Below are 17814 nucleotides of genomic sequence, written 5' to 3'. Positions count from 1 at the left end.
GATCATGATTTTACAGAAGGTAATTGATAATTTTATTTCTCAAAAGACTAGTTTTGCATAAGCCATTTGTCAATTACATATTAAATTTAGGACATCATTTACAAAAATTAATGGATTATAAAATGCATTACCTGAAACATTTTAACATACAGTCAAACCTGTCCTAGCTGCCACCTGTAATCAATGGTCACCTGCCTTAAGCGGCCACGTTTTCCCTCCCAAACAATTTATAATGTAAATGCACCTGTAATAAGCGGTCACCTGTCTAACGTGGCCAGCGGCCACCTAAATCAGATCCCAAATTGCTAAAATACCTGTATTAAGCGGCCACATTAAATGTATACTATTATACAAAAGGGATGTTTTAACAACAGAGATAAGGTGAAGCAAATAACCGATCTTCACACCTCGAGGAATACTAGTACCTATTCAGTCCCGACATCTCCACTGTGTATCAATTAAGAAAGTATGACTCTGCATTGCATCTAATTGCCTCTGGGCAGGCTACGCTTGACATTTGTAGATTCACTTACTATGACAGTACATCACATTAAGTAGGAAATTAAATACTTAAATAGAAAAAGTAAAAAAAACCTTGTTGAGAATGGTTAATTTAATACATTCTCTTTGTATTTTTTCTGAAGGAGACATGTCTTAAGTTTATTTATAGTCAACTGTGATGCACACATCCATTGATTAGCAGTACAGATGGTAAAACAAGAAACAACAACAAATGTTTTAAATGTGGCAACCTGTAATTAGCGGTCACCTGTCTTAAGCGGCCACTTTTATCTACTCCCTTGTGTGACCGCTTAAGACAGGTTTAACTGTATTTCAAATGTTCAAAACACAATGACCTATTGGTGCTAATACAAAATGTTAACACAACCCAAATATTTCATATTTGGACTTTCAAGATCTTTTTTTTACCATGTAGCTTTGAATTACTTAAATTAAAAAAGATTAATAAAAAAATATTTTGCATTCACAGGTTCCCACTGTTGGTGTGTTGGGCTCTGGGGGCGGTTTCCGTGCCATGACAGCGCTGTGTGGCGTCATGACCGCATTGGTCGACAGCAAGATCCTCAACATGGTCACTTATGTAGCTGGTCTGTCAGGATCTGCATGGTAATTAATCCATTGTGCATATATGTATGCTTAAACTGACTGTCCTGAGTTTGGAAGGAAGGAAATGGTTTATTTAACAATGCACTCAACACATTTTATTTACGGTTATATGGCATCAGACATATGGCTAAGGACCACACAAATATTGAGAGAGGAAACCTGCTGTCTCCACTTCATGGGCTACTCTTTTCGATTAGCATCAAGGGATCTTTTATATGCACCATCCCATACAGTATAGCACGTACCACAGCCTTTGATGTACCAGTCGTGGTCCTGAGTTTGTTGCTTTTGTTAAGTTGTTGCCAACAGGCAGAAACGTTTTGATGACTATAATTAAATATTAAATGTATTTTTCTTCATAAAATATAAGTGCCTGTATATTGAATCTGTTTCTGATCATCCTAGTGTTTGTACTAGGTTTGTACGAACAAAATTATTGGGAGACCAAATCCAGTTTGGGCTACTTATAAACATTAGGGTGATCAGAAACACATTAATATGGATCTAAATACTACAAGGGAAATGTAACGACATGTGTTTAACATATTTTGGATACATTTGTTTTAGCATATAACTGACTATAAACTTATTACTTGTTAATAAAAAATAAAAGCCAATCGACCATTTTAGAAACAGGATAACATTTAACCATGGCATAATTCCATGAAACAAGTAATGTTTTACTTTCCATTTTGAAGACAAGAATATGTTTTGAATATTCCCTTTTCTATTCAGCTCACTTAGTGTGCAGTCAGTTCGGGGTCGATCCCCAGTGGTGGGCCCACTGGGCTATTTATCAGCCAGTGCACCATGATTGGTATATCAAAGGCCATGGAATGTGTTATTCTGTCTGTACATATAAAAGATTCCTTGCTACTAATGGAAAAATGTGGCCGGTTTCTTCTCTAAAACTATATGTCAAAATTACCATATGTTTGACATCCAATAGCTGATGATTAATAAATGAATGTGCTCTAGTGGTGTCATTAAACAAAGCAAACTTTAACTTTTTCTATTCAGGTACATTTCCCAGCTGTACTCTCACCCTGACTGGCCATCGAGAAGTCCAGGCGAACAGAGAGAAGAGTTGAAACGTAACATTGAACACAGTCCATTCTGGCTTCTGGGTCCACAAAGCATGTTCCGCTACATCAAGCGTATCATAGAGAAGAAAAAACAGGGCCAGCCAGTCTCCTTCACTGACTTGTTTGGTCACCTGGTAGGGGAGACAATCCTCAAAGGGGTGAGACCAGTAGTTTGAGTGTTAATGACAAAGTTTATCAGTTAACTTCAAAACATCATTTTTTGGCAAACAAAAATAGCAACCCATTTCATGTCAAGAAAATAAATATACAGAACCTCACATACGTTGTTTTCGCTTCCTATTTATTGCACACGTTTATTTTGCGAATGAATATATAAACCACGAGACTGTGCAGCGGTCGAGTAGTATGTACTTGCGCAAAATAAATGAGTGCAATAAATAGGAAGCGAAAACAACGTATGTGAGGTTCTGTATTTATTACATACCTTCTTTTACTTTTTACAAATCGGTTTTTAATTTAACATCATAAATACACTTTCTTAAATCTATGATTAATCCTCCTTTCATGGACTTACTTAACGTTAAGAATTATACTCTGCAGCAACCTTGAGTAATGTTTCAAATACGATGTGACATACTTTGTAAATCATACCTGACCTCAGTAATAAAACGATGCAAACTCCAGTAAAAATAAAAAGGGAATTCCCCATTTACAAGTTCCGGTCCAGATTGTACACATGTGTGATACAAGATAAATGTATCACATGGTTTGAAAATGTCTTTATTACTATAGTAAGATTGAATAGGTCTGTAATAAATTATTATGAAGAACATGCAGTTAAGAATATATTAACAGATTTGTTATCATGCAAAGGCTTTGGATGTACATGTAGATCCATAATTTAATTACATTGAGAGATAGTAAGTGTTTCTTGTAATTTTCCCTACGAGAATATTTCAGTGTACAGTTACGTATTTGCACAATGAAAAGTTATGTAAAATAATCAAAGACCATGCTGAAATGACTGAAAAGTTTTTTTTGGAAAATATTTATTCTTTGAATGGAATTCCTTGACCTTTTATTTTGTTTTATTGTAACTGATTTAATGATGTATACATGTATGCTATTTCTGCAATTATCTCCCCTCAATCCTTCCAAGCCTTCGATCATCACTAAATTTCTAACATTGGTTCAAATCTATTTTAAAATAATAAAAGTTCAGCAAAATGCAGGTGAAAATATTAAAAACAAAACCAAAAAACCAACTAGATATAGTACAGCACTTGCCAGATATGTGATGGATTATATGACTGACACCACACACACACATACACACAACATATTTAGGTTCTATTCAGTACTTAATTTTTCATTTGAACCCCCACCACACCCACTTACTTGATAATATTGCATCAAGCCTCACCGTTTACAGTGAGCTATCACATTGGCCCCCTAGGACTCTCCATAGATTATAGTTCAATGAGAGTATTTTCTTATTCCCCTTAGCCAGTGAGTTAAACAATAACACTACCGGTACTACAACAATATTAAATATCACTGCTTACCACAATCTAACTTAACGAAGCAATTAATTATTGTCCTGAGTTTATTTCATGGTAAGGTCTGCTGTATGTATTTCCTACTGTTTAATAATTAATGTTGAATCAAACTATAGTTGATTCTTTTATCACCAGAGAATGGACTGCAAGTTATCGGGGCTGAAAGATAAGCTAGAAGATGGCAGCATTCCAATGCCAATCTACACGTGTTTACATGTAAAGAAACACATACCAGCTATGAAATTTCATGGTAAATCACACTATATCATACAATAAAACACACTTGTCTTTATAGTGAATACTGTAGTCCTTCATCATAATTACCATGGGGCGAGACGTAGCCTATTGGTAAAGCGTTTGCTCGATATACGGTTGGTCTAGGATCGACCCTCGTCGGTGGGCCCATTGGGCTATTTCTCGTTCCAGCCAGTGCACCACGACTGGTATATCAAAGGCTGTAGTATGTACTACCCTATCTGTGGGGTGGTGCATATAAAAGATCCCTTGCTGCTAATTGAAAAGAGTAGCCCATGAAGTGGCGACAGCGGGTTTCCTCTCTCAATATCTGTGTGGTCCGTAAGCATATATCTGACGTCATATAACTGTAAATAAAATGTGTTGGGTGCGTCGTTAAATAGAACATACCTTTACCATAATTACCATATACTGTGATCGCAGATGACATTGTTAATGATGTAAACTGATTAATTGTTAGGGTATAAATGGACAGATACCTGGTACTGGTAAACAAACAAAAAATGGTTTCAAGAAATGAACATGCAGTTTATAACATTATCAAAACCAATTATTTTTATTAGATACTGTAGGAATAAAAATGAAAAAAACCCTAAATATTGTCAACCTCATTTTTAGAGCTTTTAAGACAAATGGAAAAAAACTGATTTTTATACAAACAGAAATGATTTCTTTAAAAATTATTTAAACAATAACAAGAAGAACAAAATGAGCTATGAAATCATGTTAGAGGCTAAAGATATGTCTTATCACTGTAGTAAAAAATATGTTCAATTTGCAATACATATTTAAAAGCTATTTCTGTTAAAATACATGTATCAAGCATTTACTTAATTATTAAAATGTATTGCTCACATAGACTTATTCATTTACTTTCTCAGAATGGATGGAGTTCTCACCATTTGAGATTGGCATGCCAAAATATGGAACCTTCATGAAACCGGAACTTTTTGGAAGCAAGTTCTTCATGGGACAACTAGTTAAAAGACATCCAGAACCTTATTTACATTTCTTACAAGGTAAACCAATACCTTACATCTACATTTGTACATGTACTTTAAATATTTACCACTATTATTCATACAGTTCAACATGGCGGGACGTATAGTCCAGTGGTAAAGCGCACACTTGATGCACGATCGGCTTGGGATCGATCTCCATTGGTGAGCCCATTGGGCTATTTCTCATTCTGGCCAGTGCACCATGACTGGCATATCAAAGGCTATGGTATGTGCTATCATGTCTGTAAGATGGTACATATAAAAGATCTCTTGCTACTAATGTAGCGAGTTTCCTCTCCAAGACTATATGTTAAAAATTACCAAATGTTTGACATCCAATAGCCAATGATTAATAAATCAATGTGCTCTAGTGGTGTTATTAAACAAAACAAACTTTCATACAGTTCAAAATGGTATGTCCCTCTAAGCAGTTGCTGAAGTCATTACCAGTCCTTATGGCTTAATGCAAGCAATTGCTTTTGCTCATGTGTGGTTTACTACAATATGCAATCAGCTTTTAATATTAACCACAAAAGTTTACAAAATATTTTTTAAGACATGACTGCATGTATCGATCTTACCTTATTTTGGTAATACTGAATGGTCCATTCAAGATTTCAAGGTCCGTGTCTTGTCATTTCAGGTATCTGGGGCAGTGCATTCTGTATCCAATTCAAACATCTGCTGAAAGATGACAAAAACGTTGATATGGCTGAACTCATGAGACGAGAAAGGGAGGAACTTGGTGAGGATTTATTAAATTTGATTTAATTCTTACTGTAAATTATTTTATATAGATTTTGATAGTCAACTACCGGCCTCAGTGGTGTCGTGGTTAAGCCATTGGACTTAAGGCTGATACGTACAGGGTTCGTAGCCCGGTACCGGCTCCCACCCAGAGCGAGTTTTAACGACTCAATGGGTAGGTGTAAGACCACTATACCCTCGTCTCTCTCACTAACCACTAACTCAATGTCCTGGACAGACACGCCAGATAGCTGAGGTGTGTGCCCAGGACAGCATGCTTGAACCTTAATTGGATATAAACACAAAAATAAGTTGAAATGAAATGAAAAATGATAGTCAACTGCTTATTAATACAGTAAAATTCACATTTTATATTGCATGTTATGGACATGAGGTAGACAGCAATATCAATGGTTAAAACTTCTGCTAAACTATCAACTTTTATGAAGACTCAGCTTAAACAATATACTTGCACTTTTAACATTTATTTAGATTTTTTGTTATACACATGTATTACATTGAGTGAAAGAAAAAAAGAAATGTTTTATTTAACGACACACTCAACACATTTTATTTATGGTTATATGGCATCAGACATATGGATAAGGACCACACAGATACTGTGAGAGGAAACCCGCTGTTGCCACTTCATGGGCTACTCTTTTCGATTAGCAGCAAGGGATGTTATATATGCACCATCCCAAAGACAGGGTAGTACATACCACAGCCTTTGATATACCAATCGTGGTGCACTGGCTGGAACGAGAAGTAGCCCAATGGGTCCACCGACAGGGATCGATCCCAGACCGACTGTGCATCGAGTGAGCTACATTGAATGAATGCTGCATTAGTTATACTAAAATTAAATCAGTGATTTCTAAAACAGATATACTAGGGCAGATTTTGGGATTTCCAGGGGTGTGTGTGACAAGATTTCTTGAACTGAACCTCTATCGAGAAACTTGGAAATCTGCTGGGTCATTGCCAGTAGTGGAGCAGCAGAGACCACCAATTTTCAAGATAGTCGAACCAGGAATTCAACATAGGTTGAGAAATATCAAAATGTTTGTCTTGGGGTCAAGATTCAGGAAATCAATGTTGACATTGTGGCAAATTAGTGCAGACTGATACATTTAGGGTCGAAAACATGCATATTGTGGTGAAAAAAACAGAAAGAAGTAAAAATGCAAAATTCCAAAGCAATTGTATACAACTGGTTTAATTATTACTTTTTGAGGTCTAAAGGACTTTTATCAAATGCAGCATAACCATATCAACTAAATTTACTGTATTTGTTTGTTTGTATGGCCATTACATAAGAAAAAATATGCTTAAAAGAATGTGTATACCAAAACAAAAAGTTTAGACATGATATATAATTATCTTCTTGAATTAAAATATCAAAATTGTTAGACATTGAAGAATACTGAAAAGATTTAGAATCAAAATTAATTTAATAGTATGAAAGTATGACAAGTATATGCACCAATATGTGACAAGTGTATGACCATCCATGTAGAATCTGAAATGTTAGCTATAAAGGTTATTTCACCATGATAATTTAACTCTTTGAGGCCTGGCAGTCATTTTGGATCCGAGCCCTAGGTAGTGTTTACATCAAAGTTGGGTCACGCCTCCAATCGGCATTCGACAATTACTGCTAGTTGTAAACAACACGTACAGGCGGGACTTGACTTTTAGTGTAAATGAAAATCACGTCAGTCAGGATTCGACCCCAAAGTATTCTGGGCCCGGTTGTTCAAACGTTAGTTAGCTCAACAAGTGGTTACTGGAAATTTTCAAAACCAAGAACTGAATCGATAATGTTAAAACTTGATTTAGAACAACCAAAAAATCAAATCTAAAGTTTGTTTTGTATTTGTTCAAAAATAATTAAAAGAAAAATATTAAACTAATCCAGGGTTAATGTAGCTATGTTTTGATCCTGGAGTTTATGTGAGACACAGAAACTTTAATTTTAACTGCAAAGTTGAAAATGGATAAGCTATATCCTTGTCTATGTTCTCGGAGTGGGGATTGAACCCCCATTCCCTTCTCTTAAATCCACCCCTGTAGATAGAGGCGGAAATAAATCAATAAACTGATATTCAAGTGGCGGGACATAGCCCAGTGAAAAAGTGTTCATCTGATGCATAGTCCATTTGGGCTATTTCTTGTTCCAGCCAGTGCTCCACAACTGGTGTTACAAAGGCCATGGTATGTACTATCCTGTTTTTGGGATGCTGCATATTTAAGATCCCTTGCTGGTAATGAAAAAAAAAGAGTAGATCTCCTCTTTTATTGTCTGTGTGGTGCTTAACCATATGTTCAACGCCATACAATCATAAATAAAATATGTTGAGTGTGTTGTTAAATAAGGGTCCGTCCATAATTTTCAACATTTTCACGAGTGTACAAACCGTATGCGAGGGGAGGGGGTTAATGGGCCAGCGTACACTTTTTTGAAAATGAAAAATGTCAATCAACATTTTTCATTTGGGGATGTACACTTTTAGGGGGGGGGGGGGGGGGGGGGTCAAAAGGGTACACTTGTGGAAAATTATACTAAAACTTATGGCTATTTTTTTCAAATAAAATGTTGAGTGTGTTGTTAAATAAAACATTCCTTCCTTCCTATGGCTATTTTAACTGGCCTCCATGGTGTCTAGGTTAAGCCACTGGACATAAGGCTGGTAGGTACTGGGTTGACAGCACGGTACTGGCTCCCACCCAGAGCAAGTTTTAACAACTCATTGGGTAGATGTAGGACCACTATACCCTTTTTTCTCTCACAAACAAGTAACCCACTGTCCTGGACAAACAGCCCAGATAGCTGAGGTGTGTGCCCAGGATAGCATGCTTGAACCTCGATTGAGATATAAGCACAAAAATAAGTTAAAATGAAATGAATGAAATATGGCTATTTTTTAGTAAATGAGTTGCAGAAGGAGCTGGATAACCAGACAGATGAAGAAAGTGACACAACGGAATCTGAAAGCGAAGACTCTGGTGGAGAAAAATCATCGCAAATCAAACAACCACAGCAACATCTTCAACGCCACCGATCGCAGAAACACAAGCCACTGCAGCGCATGCCGTCCAAGAAGCAGGAACAGCAGCAGCCGTCGTTCTGGTCGTCCATGCTGGAGAAAGTGTTTGACAGTCACTCCCTTCTTCATACCATCGATGGGCGGGCCGCCATGGTGCACAACTTCATGCGGGGTCTGTCTCTCTCCAACTGCTATCCTGTCTCACCGTTCCAAGATACTAAACAAGATGGTAACCATGACCAGTTGGCATAATATAATGCTCATAAGAATGAGTTAAAGTTAATTTTGTTTAATAACATAACTCGTGCACATTGATTTATTAGTCTCCTACTGGTTTCATCTTCGTCCATCTATCTGTCTGTCCGTCTATCCCACATGTAGTTTTCTGGACATTTTTTTGCAATGCTTCAAGATATTGAGTTGAAAATTTATGTATGACATAATTCTGTACTGTTACAGATTCAGTCTGTCTTTCATTGCAATTTTGTTTTTAAAATGACAGAGTTATGGCCCTTGAATTTAGGTGAGACTGATAAATTTTTGCAAACTTTTTTTCAACAATGCCTCAAGATACTGAACTGAATACTGAAATTCTGTGTATAACTTTGTCATGTACTGTTACAGAACACGTTTGACTTTCATGGTGATTAACTTTCTTGTTAATCATTGAGTACTGGATGGTAAATTTTTACATGCAGTCTTAGAGGAAACCTGCTACATTTTTCCATTAACAGAAAGGGATTTTTTATATGCACGTTTCCCATAAACAAGGGGGTGGGACGTAAAGCACTCGTTTGATGTGCGGTCAGTTTGGGAATGATCCCCGTCAGTGGGTCCATTAGGCTATTTCTCGCTACAGCCAATGCACCACAACCAATATGTCTATGGGATAGTGCATATAAAAGATCCCTTGCTGCTAATCACAAAAGAGTAGCCGATGAAGTAGCGACAGTGGGTTTCCTCCCTCACTATCTGTGTGGTCCTTAACCATATGTCTGATGCCATATAACCGTAAATAAAATGAGTTGAGTGCGTTGTTAAATAAACCATTTCCTTCCTTCCTTTTCACATAAACAGGACCAACACAATGATATGAAAATCATTAAGAAAACTCAGTGTAACCAGCTGTGAAGAGTTACATCCCCAACTGTTTTCCATATTAAATTTGAGATCAGTTCGATGGCATATTTGAGATGATTGATTTATCAATGTGTTCTAGTGCTGTCATTAAACAATCAAACATTATTTAAAATATAAAATAAAAAAATTATTAATGACAGATATTATGTAACCAGAAGAGTTACATGATTTACATTCCTAACAGTTACTGATAGCAATATTAAATCATTAATATCAGATCAGTTTGATGGTATATTTGAGATGACTGATATATCAGTTAAACAAAACAGCTGTGAAGACTTACAATGTACATCCCTAACTGTTTGCCGTATTAACTTTCAGATCAGTTCGATGGTATATTTGAGATGTACCCGACCAACATCAAGAAGCTGTATGTGGTGGACGGCGGTCTGACGTTCAACTCCCCCTACCCGCCCATGCTGAGGCCTCAGAGAAGTGTCGACCTGCTACTGTCCTTCGACTTCAGCGCCAGGCCCAGTGACACCACACCACCATTCAAAGTAGGTCATTCTGGGTCTTCCAAGTGACACCACGGCACCATTCAAAGTAGGTCTTTCTGGGTTTTCTGACACCACGCCACCATTCAAAGTAAGTCTTTCTGGGTTTTCTGACACCACGCCACCATTCAAAGTAGGTTTTTCTGGGTTTTCTGACACCATGCCACCATTCAAAGTAGGTCTTTCTGGGTTTTCTGACATCACGCCACCATTCAAAGTAGGTCTTTCTAGATCTTATAAGTAACACCACGCCACCATTCAAAGTAGGTCATTCTAGGTCTTCCAAGTGACACCACGCCACCATTCAAAGTAGGTCATTCTGGGTCTTCCAAATGACACCACACCACCCTTCAAAGTAGGTCTTTCTGGGTCTTCCAAGTGACACCATGCCACCATTCAAAGTAAGTCATTCTGGGTCTTCCAAGTGACACCATGCCACCATTCAAAATAGGTCATTCTATGTCTTCTAAGTTAAAGTGACACCACACCACCATTCAGAGTAGGTGTTCCTGTGTGCTCTAAGTTAAGTCTTGGGAATGGCAGTCTTCAAACAGGCAAAGTAGGAATGTTTTATCATTATATGGAGTGGCAGTCCTCCTACAAATGAAGTACTTGACAGTGATTCATGGGGGCACTCAAGATATTGAGTGGGATCTAGCTTAGTCGGTAGAGTGAAGGTTTGAATCCCATCAGTAAACCATTCTCTGAATGGGTTTTTTCCTCTCCCAGCCAGTGTATCATGACTCGGACTGGTATGTGCTGTCCTGTCTGTGGGAAAGTACATATAAAAAAATCCCTTGCTGGTTTTGGAAAAATGCAGCGGGTTTCATATAAGACTATATGTCCAAATTATCAAATGTTTAACATCCAATAGTCGATGATTAATAAATGATTAGTGCTGATTTTCTGTCTGGTGCTAAGACATGATTTCTAAACTTTTAAAGGGACTGTCCTGAGTTTGTTGCCATTGTAACTTATTTATGACTAACAGATCCTTTTTGAAAACTAAAATTACGTATTAAAGATATTTTATTGTTTAGAATATCAGTACCGGTATCTGTATAAACAAGATGTTTGTTGTTGTCCTAATGTTTGTAGTAACCCGGGTACAAAAAAATACATATTACGAAGTTAAATGATAAGTGACTAGTATAAACATTAGCATGTGACCACAAACACATTGGATATACAGACACTGGTTGTCTAATGAAGAAAATGTATTGAATATGTAATTTTAGTTGCCAGAAAGGCTCCGTTATAGTAGGAAACATCTTACAGTGGCTGGAATCTCAGGACTGTCCCTTTAATCCTTTTGGAAGGAAGGAAGGAAGGAAATGTTTTATTTAACGATACACTCAACACATTTTATTTATATGGCGTCAGATATATGGTTAAGGACCACGCAGATATTGAGAGAGGAAACCTGCTGTCGCCACTTCATGGGCTATTCTTTTCAATTAGCAGCAAGGGATTGTTTATATGCACCATCCCACAGACAGGATAGTACATACCACAGCCTTTGTCACACCAGTTGTGGAGCACTGGCTGGAATGAGAAATAGCCCAATGGGTCCACTGATGGGGATAGATCCTAGACCGACCATGCATCAAGTGAACGCTTTACCACTGGGCTACGTCCTGTCCCTTTAATGCTTTTGGTGTCCATATTAACAGTTTAGTATGAAAGTAGTTCGTAATATCTTTCAGACTTCATTAAAGAGGCTCCACAAAGGTTGCATAATGACAGCTTCCCATCAAAATTAAGTGTATAGTAATAAATATAAAGATTATACCTTCAATTACATGCCTATATAAATACAACAAAATATTTTTATGTATCAGAGGATCTTTCTACTTTTAGCCACGGCTCTATACTTTATATTTTTTACTTTGTATTTTCAGCCAAAAATCATGATCAAACCGACTGTAGTTTTAAATTATAGTACCGACTCAGGCCCCCGGACTCGGGATAAGTGTGTTCGAAACCCTAGTGGTAAATTAGCACATTAAACCAGTTACCTACCTACCTTAAATTATAAAAAAATTAAAAAATTGTTTCTCTTATCAACAGGAGCTGCTTCTTGCTGAAAAATGGGCACGCCTGAACAAAGTACCATTTCCTCCAATAGACCCAACAGTGATAAACCGGGAAGGTTTAAAGGAGTGTTATGTGTTCCAGGACAAAAGTGACCCCCACTGTCCAATTGTGCTGCATTTCTGCCTTGTTAACATTACATTCCGCCAAGAGAAATACCCAGGTAACTCGTCTCATTGATATGTAGTTTACCCTTGTTAACATTACATTCCGTCAGGAGAAATACCCAGGTAACTAAAGTCTCACTAATATCTAGTTTACCCTTGTTAACATTACATTCCGTCAGGAGAAATACCCAGGTAACTAAAGTCTCATTGATATGTAGTTTACCCTTGTTAACATTACATTCCGTCAGGAGAAATACCCAGGTAACTAAAGTCTCACTAATATCTAGTTTACCCTTGTTAACATTACATTCCATCAGGAGAAATACCCAGGTAACTAAAGTCTCACTGATATCTAGTTTACCCTTGTTAACATTACATTCCATCAGGAGAAATACCCAGGTAACTAAAGTCTCACTGATATCTAGTTTACCCTTGTTAACATTACATTCCATCAGGAGAAATACCCAGGTAACTAAAGTCTCATTGATATCTAGTTTACCCTTGTTAACATTACATTCATCAGGAGAAATACCCAGGTAACTAAAGTCTCATTGATATCTAGTTTACCCTTGTTAACATTACATTCCATCAGGAGAAATACCCAGGTAACTAAAGTCTCATTGATATCTAGTTTACCCTTGTTAACATTACATTCCATCAGGAGAAATACCCAGGTAACTAAAGTCTCATTGATATCTAGTTTACCCTTGTTAACATTACATTCCATCAGGAGAAATACCCAGGTAACTAAAGTCTCATTGATATCTAGTTTACCCTTGTTAACATTACATTCCATCAGGAGAAATACCCAGGTAACTAAAGTATCAATGATATCTAGTTTACCCTTGTTAACATTATATATATATATATATATATATATACATATATACATACATATACATACATACATACATACATACATACATACATACATACATACATACATACATATATATATATATATATATACATACCTATATATATATATATATATATATATACATATATATATATATATACATATATATATATATATATAATACGTCAAAATGGAATCTCTAGCAAATTAGGAAATAAAAAAAATTCTATTCCTACTATTTATATTTTTAATATTTAACCTGTGACAATAAGTACTGCTAGGGATATTTGTAAACAGATTTTGCTTTGATTTCCCCAACAGATGTGTAATAATCAACTGAAAATTCCATTAAAATTAATTCAGTAATTACAACAAAGTACAAGACACAAAAAGAAAAAGTTGTTTTGGTCAACATTTTATTTAAGAATTACTAAGTATTAATTCATGAGGAATATAAATATTACTAAATGTAACCCGTGCTAAGCATGGGAACATTTAGATGGGGTGGTGGGGGTGGGGGTGGCCTTACACTGGACTTTACCCCCTAAAGAAATATGACCTCTGTGTAGATAGTCAACCCTCATCTGCTGAGGCTATATACACAGCTGCCAAGTATATAGCCACTTCTGTGATAAGTAACAAAGATGACAACCTCAATTACGTTTAAATTTATGAAATTCATAGTTGTACAGTTATTTTTCACAATATGTGTACAGTAGTCAACTGGATCTGAGGGCAAAAAAAAGAAGAAAAAAAAAGAAATGTGGCATCAGGTAAGTTCAAAGAAGGCAGTTAGCAGAATAAATCTGAAGAGGAGAAGAGATCAGAATGATGGGAAATTGTTAAAATGACCATGCATATTTTCGAACGGATGTTGGCTGAACAAATAGATGTGAAGCAAGAATTTTTTTAGTTTTTTAAAAGATTGGCGTTATGGAAATCTTATTTATGTGAATAAGAAATCTGTTGAAAAATTATTTCGGCTATACTTAATTTACTTACATATTGTATTTTTCTTCTTTTTTTTTGTTAAAGGGATCAAAAGAGAGACAGAAGAAGAAAAAAAGTTTGCTGATTTCGATATATTTGATGACCCAGAAAGACCGTATTCAACATTCAACTTCAAATACACAAATGAGGCCTTTGAAAGGCTTTCTGCCCTGATGGAATTCAACACCCTGATGCACAAGGACTTAATACTGCAGAAGATAAAGGAGTGCATCAAGGTTCGCCGGCGCCACAGTGTGCGGCGACCGTTTAAACTGAAAGATATTCGAAGACTAAGTCAGAAACTCAAACACAAGGCAGACGAAGAAAAACTGACAGCTTATTTAAGATCTCTTGACATGGAGGAACCTCCTGTGGAATGTGATAGTGAGCAAGACAAACAATAGCACTGTTTATAAGTGGATATATACAACATTGGTTTATCCAGTTTCATGCAGCTACTTGGTTGAAACACCCCTTTTAAAGTGACAGACCCTAGGTTTTAATTACTGTTGTGTAATTTTCATTATTAAATCTGTTTTTGACAATTGAAGGAAGGAAATATTTTATTTAACGAAGCACTCGACACATTTTATTTACAGTTATATGGCATCAGACATATGGTTAAGGACCACACATATATATAGAGAGAGAGGAAACCTGCTGTCGCCACTTCATGGGCTACTCTTTTTCGATTAGAAGCAAGGGATCTTTTATATGCTGCACCATCCCACAGACAGGATAGTACATACCACAGCCTTTGTTACACCAGTTGTGGACCACTGGCTGGAACAAGAAATAGCCCAATGGGCCCACCGACGGGAATTGATCCTAGATCAATCGCGCATCAAGTGAGTGCTTTACCACTGGGCTACTTCCCGCCCCTTGATAAATGAAATCCGACATTACTTACATTTTATTGTTTAAATTATCCATTTCCATACATGTGAGTCTTTCTGGTCATCTTTGTGTTTGTTATACCACAAAATGCATTTTCCAGAATTTAAAAAAATGCACGTACCTCTGAGAAGTAATGGTTATGGAGACGAGCTCTTTTTAGAGGGTATTTCCTCATTTCAACATCAGTCTCGCTTCACTCTGTTGTAACAGTATACGGATGTGTTACAGGTTTGTAGATCAACCAAACTTAGTGTCTAAGGCTGGCCAAAAGTACTCGTTCACTCATCCCAGGTGAGTAAACATTTGCTCGGACAAGTAAAATTTACAATTCAGTCATCCACCGGGCAACCAAAATTTCCAAACACAAACTGTCTCTTTATCCCTTGTGTACACTTGCGTCCATTTTTACAGGCTGAAATTACATGTAGGGTCTGTAACTTTAAAAACAGAAAATATTATATTATGGTATCCAGGACCAATTTACCTCCCATCATGTTTTTGTTTGTTTTTATTGATAACCTACTAGATAAAAAATAATGCTATTTTCTGAATATTTCTTTTCAACATTACATGAAAGTAATATGAAACAGTCTTGCATTTTAAATATTGTTTCAAGAAAACATTTTCTTGTCTTTTTTTTTAAATTTGCATAGCAGTTACATGTAGGTATTCAACATAAGATATTAATAATTCACAAATTGGAAATTCAGTCCATTTTATTTATGATGGCAGTTGTAATACAAATACTACTAATAAATAAACAATGTGAATATCCTTTGATGATTAAAATGACAGTTCAACTACAGTGGCATTGCAGATTACTTCTTTGAATTAGAAGGACTATACATTTGTAAAGCACATTTTTTTTTTTATGAATGAAGCATTATTCACAAAGTTCCCTTAACTCAGTCCTCCTCCCGCACTACTCCAGGGGTAAGTTTAGTCAGCCGTTCTTTTCTCTTAACATTTCCAGCTATTCTGACTGGTTCCCGAAGTTGTCATTGGGTTTATTGTGTAGTGTAAAAACCAGTATAGCAAGCGTTACTGACAAACGGCTGGCTGAACTTATGCCTGGTTTAATTTTATCAACCATGAGAACTATGACTGCAGGCCCATAGCCAATGGGGGGGGGGGGGGTCGACCCCCCCCCCCTTACCGTTGATTTTTTTTCTTCAATATTTGTCAACGAAAAATTGCAACTCGGGCAAAATTGCCCTCATGTGTGGCACTTTGTGCCTCACCATAAGCCCAAACACCTCCCCCCACCCCCTCAAAATCATGGCTACGGGCCTGGATTGTGTAGAAAACATTCACGATTGGTGGACAGACCTCTTGCACATTCTTAAAGAAAATAGTGTAAACTATTTAGACAGTGACTTGATACAGGTGTAATTTACTGTAACTGAATTCTTGAGAACCCGTAATATGACATTTCATAAAAAGAAAATGGCTTAAAGACATTCAGAAAATAATGTAATATGATTATATTTTATTGTAATTTATTTGAACCTGTGCATAATAGCAAAAATACGTCAGCAATATTTTCTAGTAATTTTGGTGTTTTCTTTTCTTTCCTTTACCCCTCCCCCAAATTAAAAAAAATATATATATATAAAAAAAACCCAAAAACCCACAACTTTAATAGAAGCTTTAGTGTTTACTGTCCTCTATTAGATGTTTTAACATTTAATAATTTTAAAGTCTTCATAGAAAAGATGTCACATTTTCCCATAGCATTAGTTGCACTTACCACATCCTTTTTATATTTTCTTAAGTATCACAGCCTTTGTTACAATACATAAGGAAGGAACTGGCGTCAGACATATGGCTAAGGGCCACACAGATACTGACAAAGGAAACCCGCTGTCGCTACTGAGGTCAGGTCAGGTCATAGGCTTTTACGTGCACATTCACAACAAGCTGTTGTAGCGCACGCCTGTCATGGGCACAAGAGCTGGCCATGACAGGAAAGGTGGGGGGGGGGGGGAGAGGAGGGACCGCCTGCACTGACAGGTGCAAGGGAGCACCAGCAGTCCGACCAGGTCGGTAGCAGGCAGGGGTGTGTGGTGGTGGTGCTATGGAATTTTGAATGGAGCAATTATATGCCAAAGATAAAAGGTGCGCAATTTTGATTGAGGAAATTTGGCACAATTTTGAACGATCAGTCAAAAAGTAAATGGCAGAGCTAGTAGTAGTATAGGTTTTGACATTAATGAATCGAGAGTAGCTCGTTAATGTCGCTACTGCATGGGCTACTCGTTTCAATTGGCAGTACTCAAGGGATCTTTTATATGCACCATCCAACAGACAGGATAGTACATAAAACTGGCTGGAACGAGAAATAGCCCAAGGGATTGTTATAACACATAAATACAATTACCAGTTGTAGAGCACTAGCTAATGTACTTTAAAATAATTTAAAGCTTCCGAGGAAAGATGGTATA

At 36.7% G+C, this 17814-nt stretch overlaps 1 protein-coding gene across 5 annotated transcripts in view; it reads left to right on the top strand.

Annotated features, from left to right (window-relative positions):
- Positions 1 to 15023, top strand: part of LOC121383122 (cytosolic phospholipase A2-like) — a 57228-nt gene extending 42205 nt beyond the window's left edge. For all 5 annotated transcript variants that reach the window (XM_041512919.1, XM_041512916.1, XM_041512921.1 and 2 more), the window contains exons 9-17: positions 992 to 1128; positions 2149 to 2371; positions 3869 to 3983; positions 4870 to 5007; positions 5633 to 5734; positions 8668 to 9015; positions 10248 to 10426; positions 12494 to 12680; positions 14519 to 15023. In XM_041512919.1, coding sequence (XP_041368853.1) covers positions 992 to 1128; positions 2149 to 2371; positions 3869 to 3983; positions 4870 to 5007; positions 5633 to 5734; positions 8668 to 9015; positions 10248 to 10426; positions 12494 to 12680; positions 14519 to 14877 — 1788 coding nt within the window. In that variant the 3' untranslated portion in view covers positions 14878 to 15023. The remainder of the gene's footprint in view (positions 1 to 991; positions 1129 to 2148; positions 2372 to 3868; positions 3984 to 4869; positions 5008 to 5632; positions 5735 to 8667; positions 9016 to 10247; positions 10427 to 12493; positions 12681 to 14518) is intronic.
- Positions 15024 to 17814: the final 2791 nt, after the last annotated feature.

The sequence above is a fragment of the Gigantopelta aegis genome, chromosome 10 (genome assembly GCF_016097555.1).
Source record: "Gigantopelta aegis isolate Gae_Host chromosome 10, Gae_host_genome, whole genome shotgun sequence".
Classification (NCBI taxonomy): domain Eukaryota; kingdom Metazoa; phylum Mollusca; class Gastropoda; order Neomphalida; family Peltospiridae; genus Gigantopelta; species Gigantopelta aegis.
Note: the sequence above shows the minus strand (reverse complement) of the source record. Positions and strands in the feature narration are given on the sequence as shown.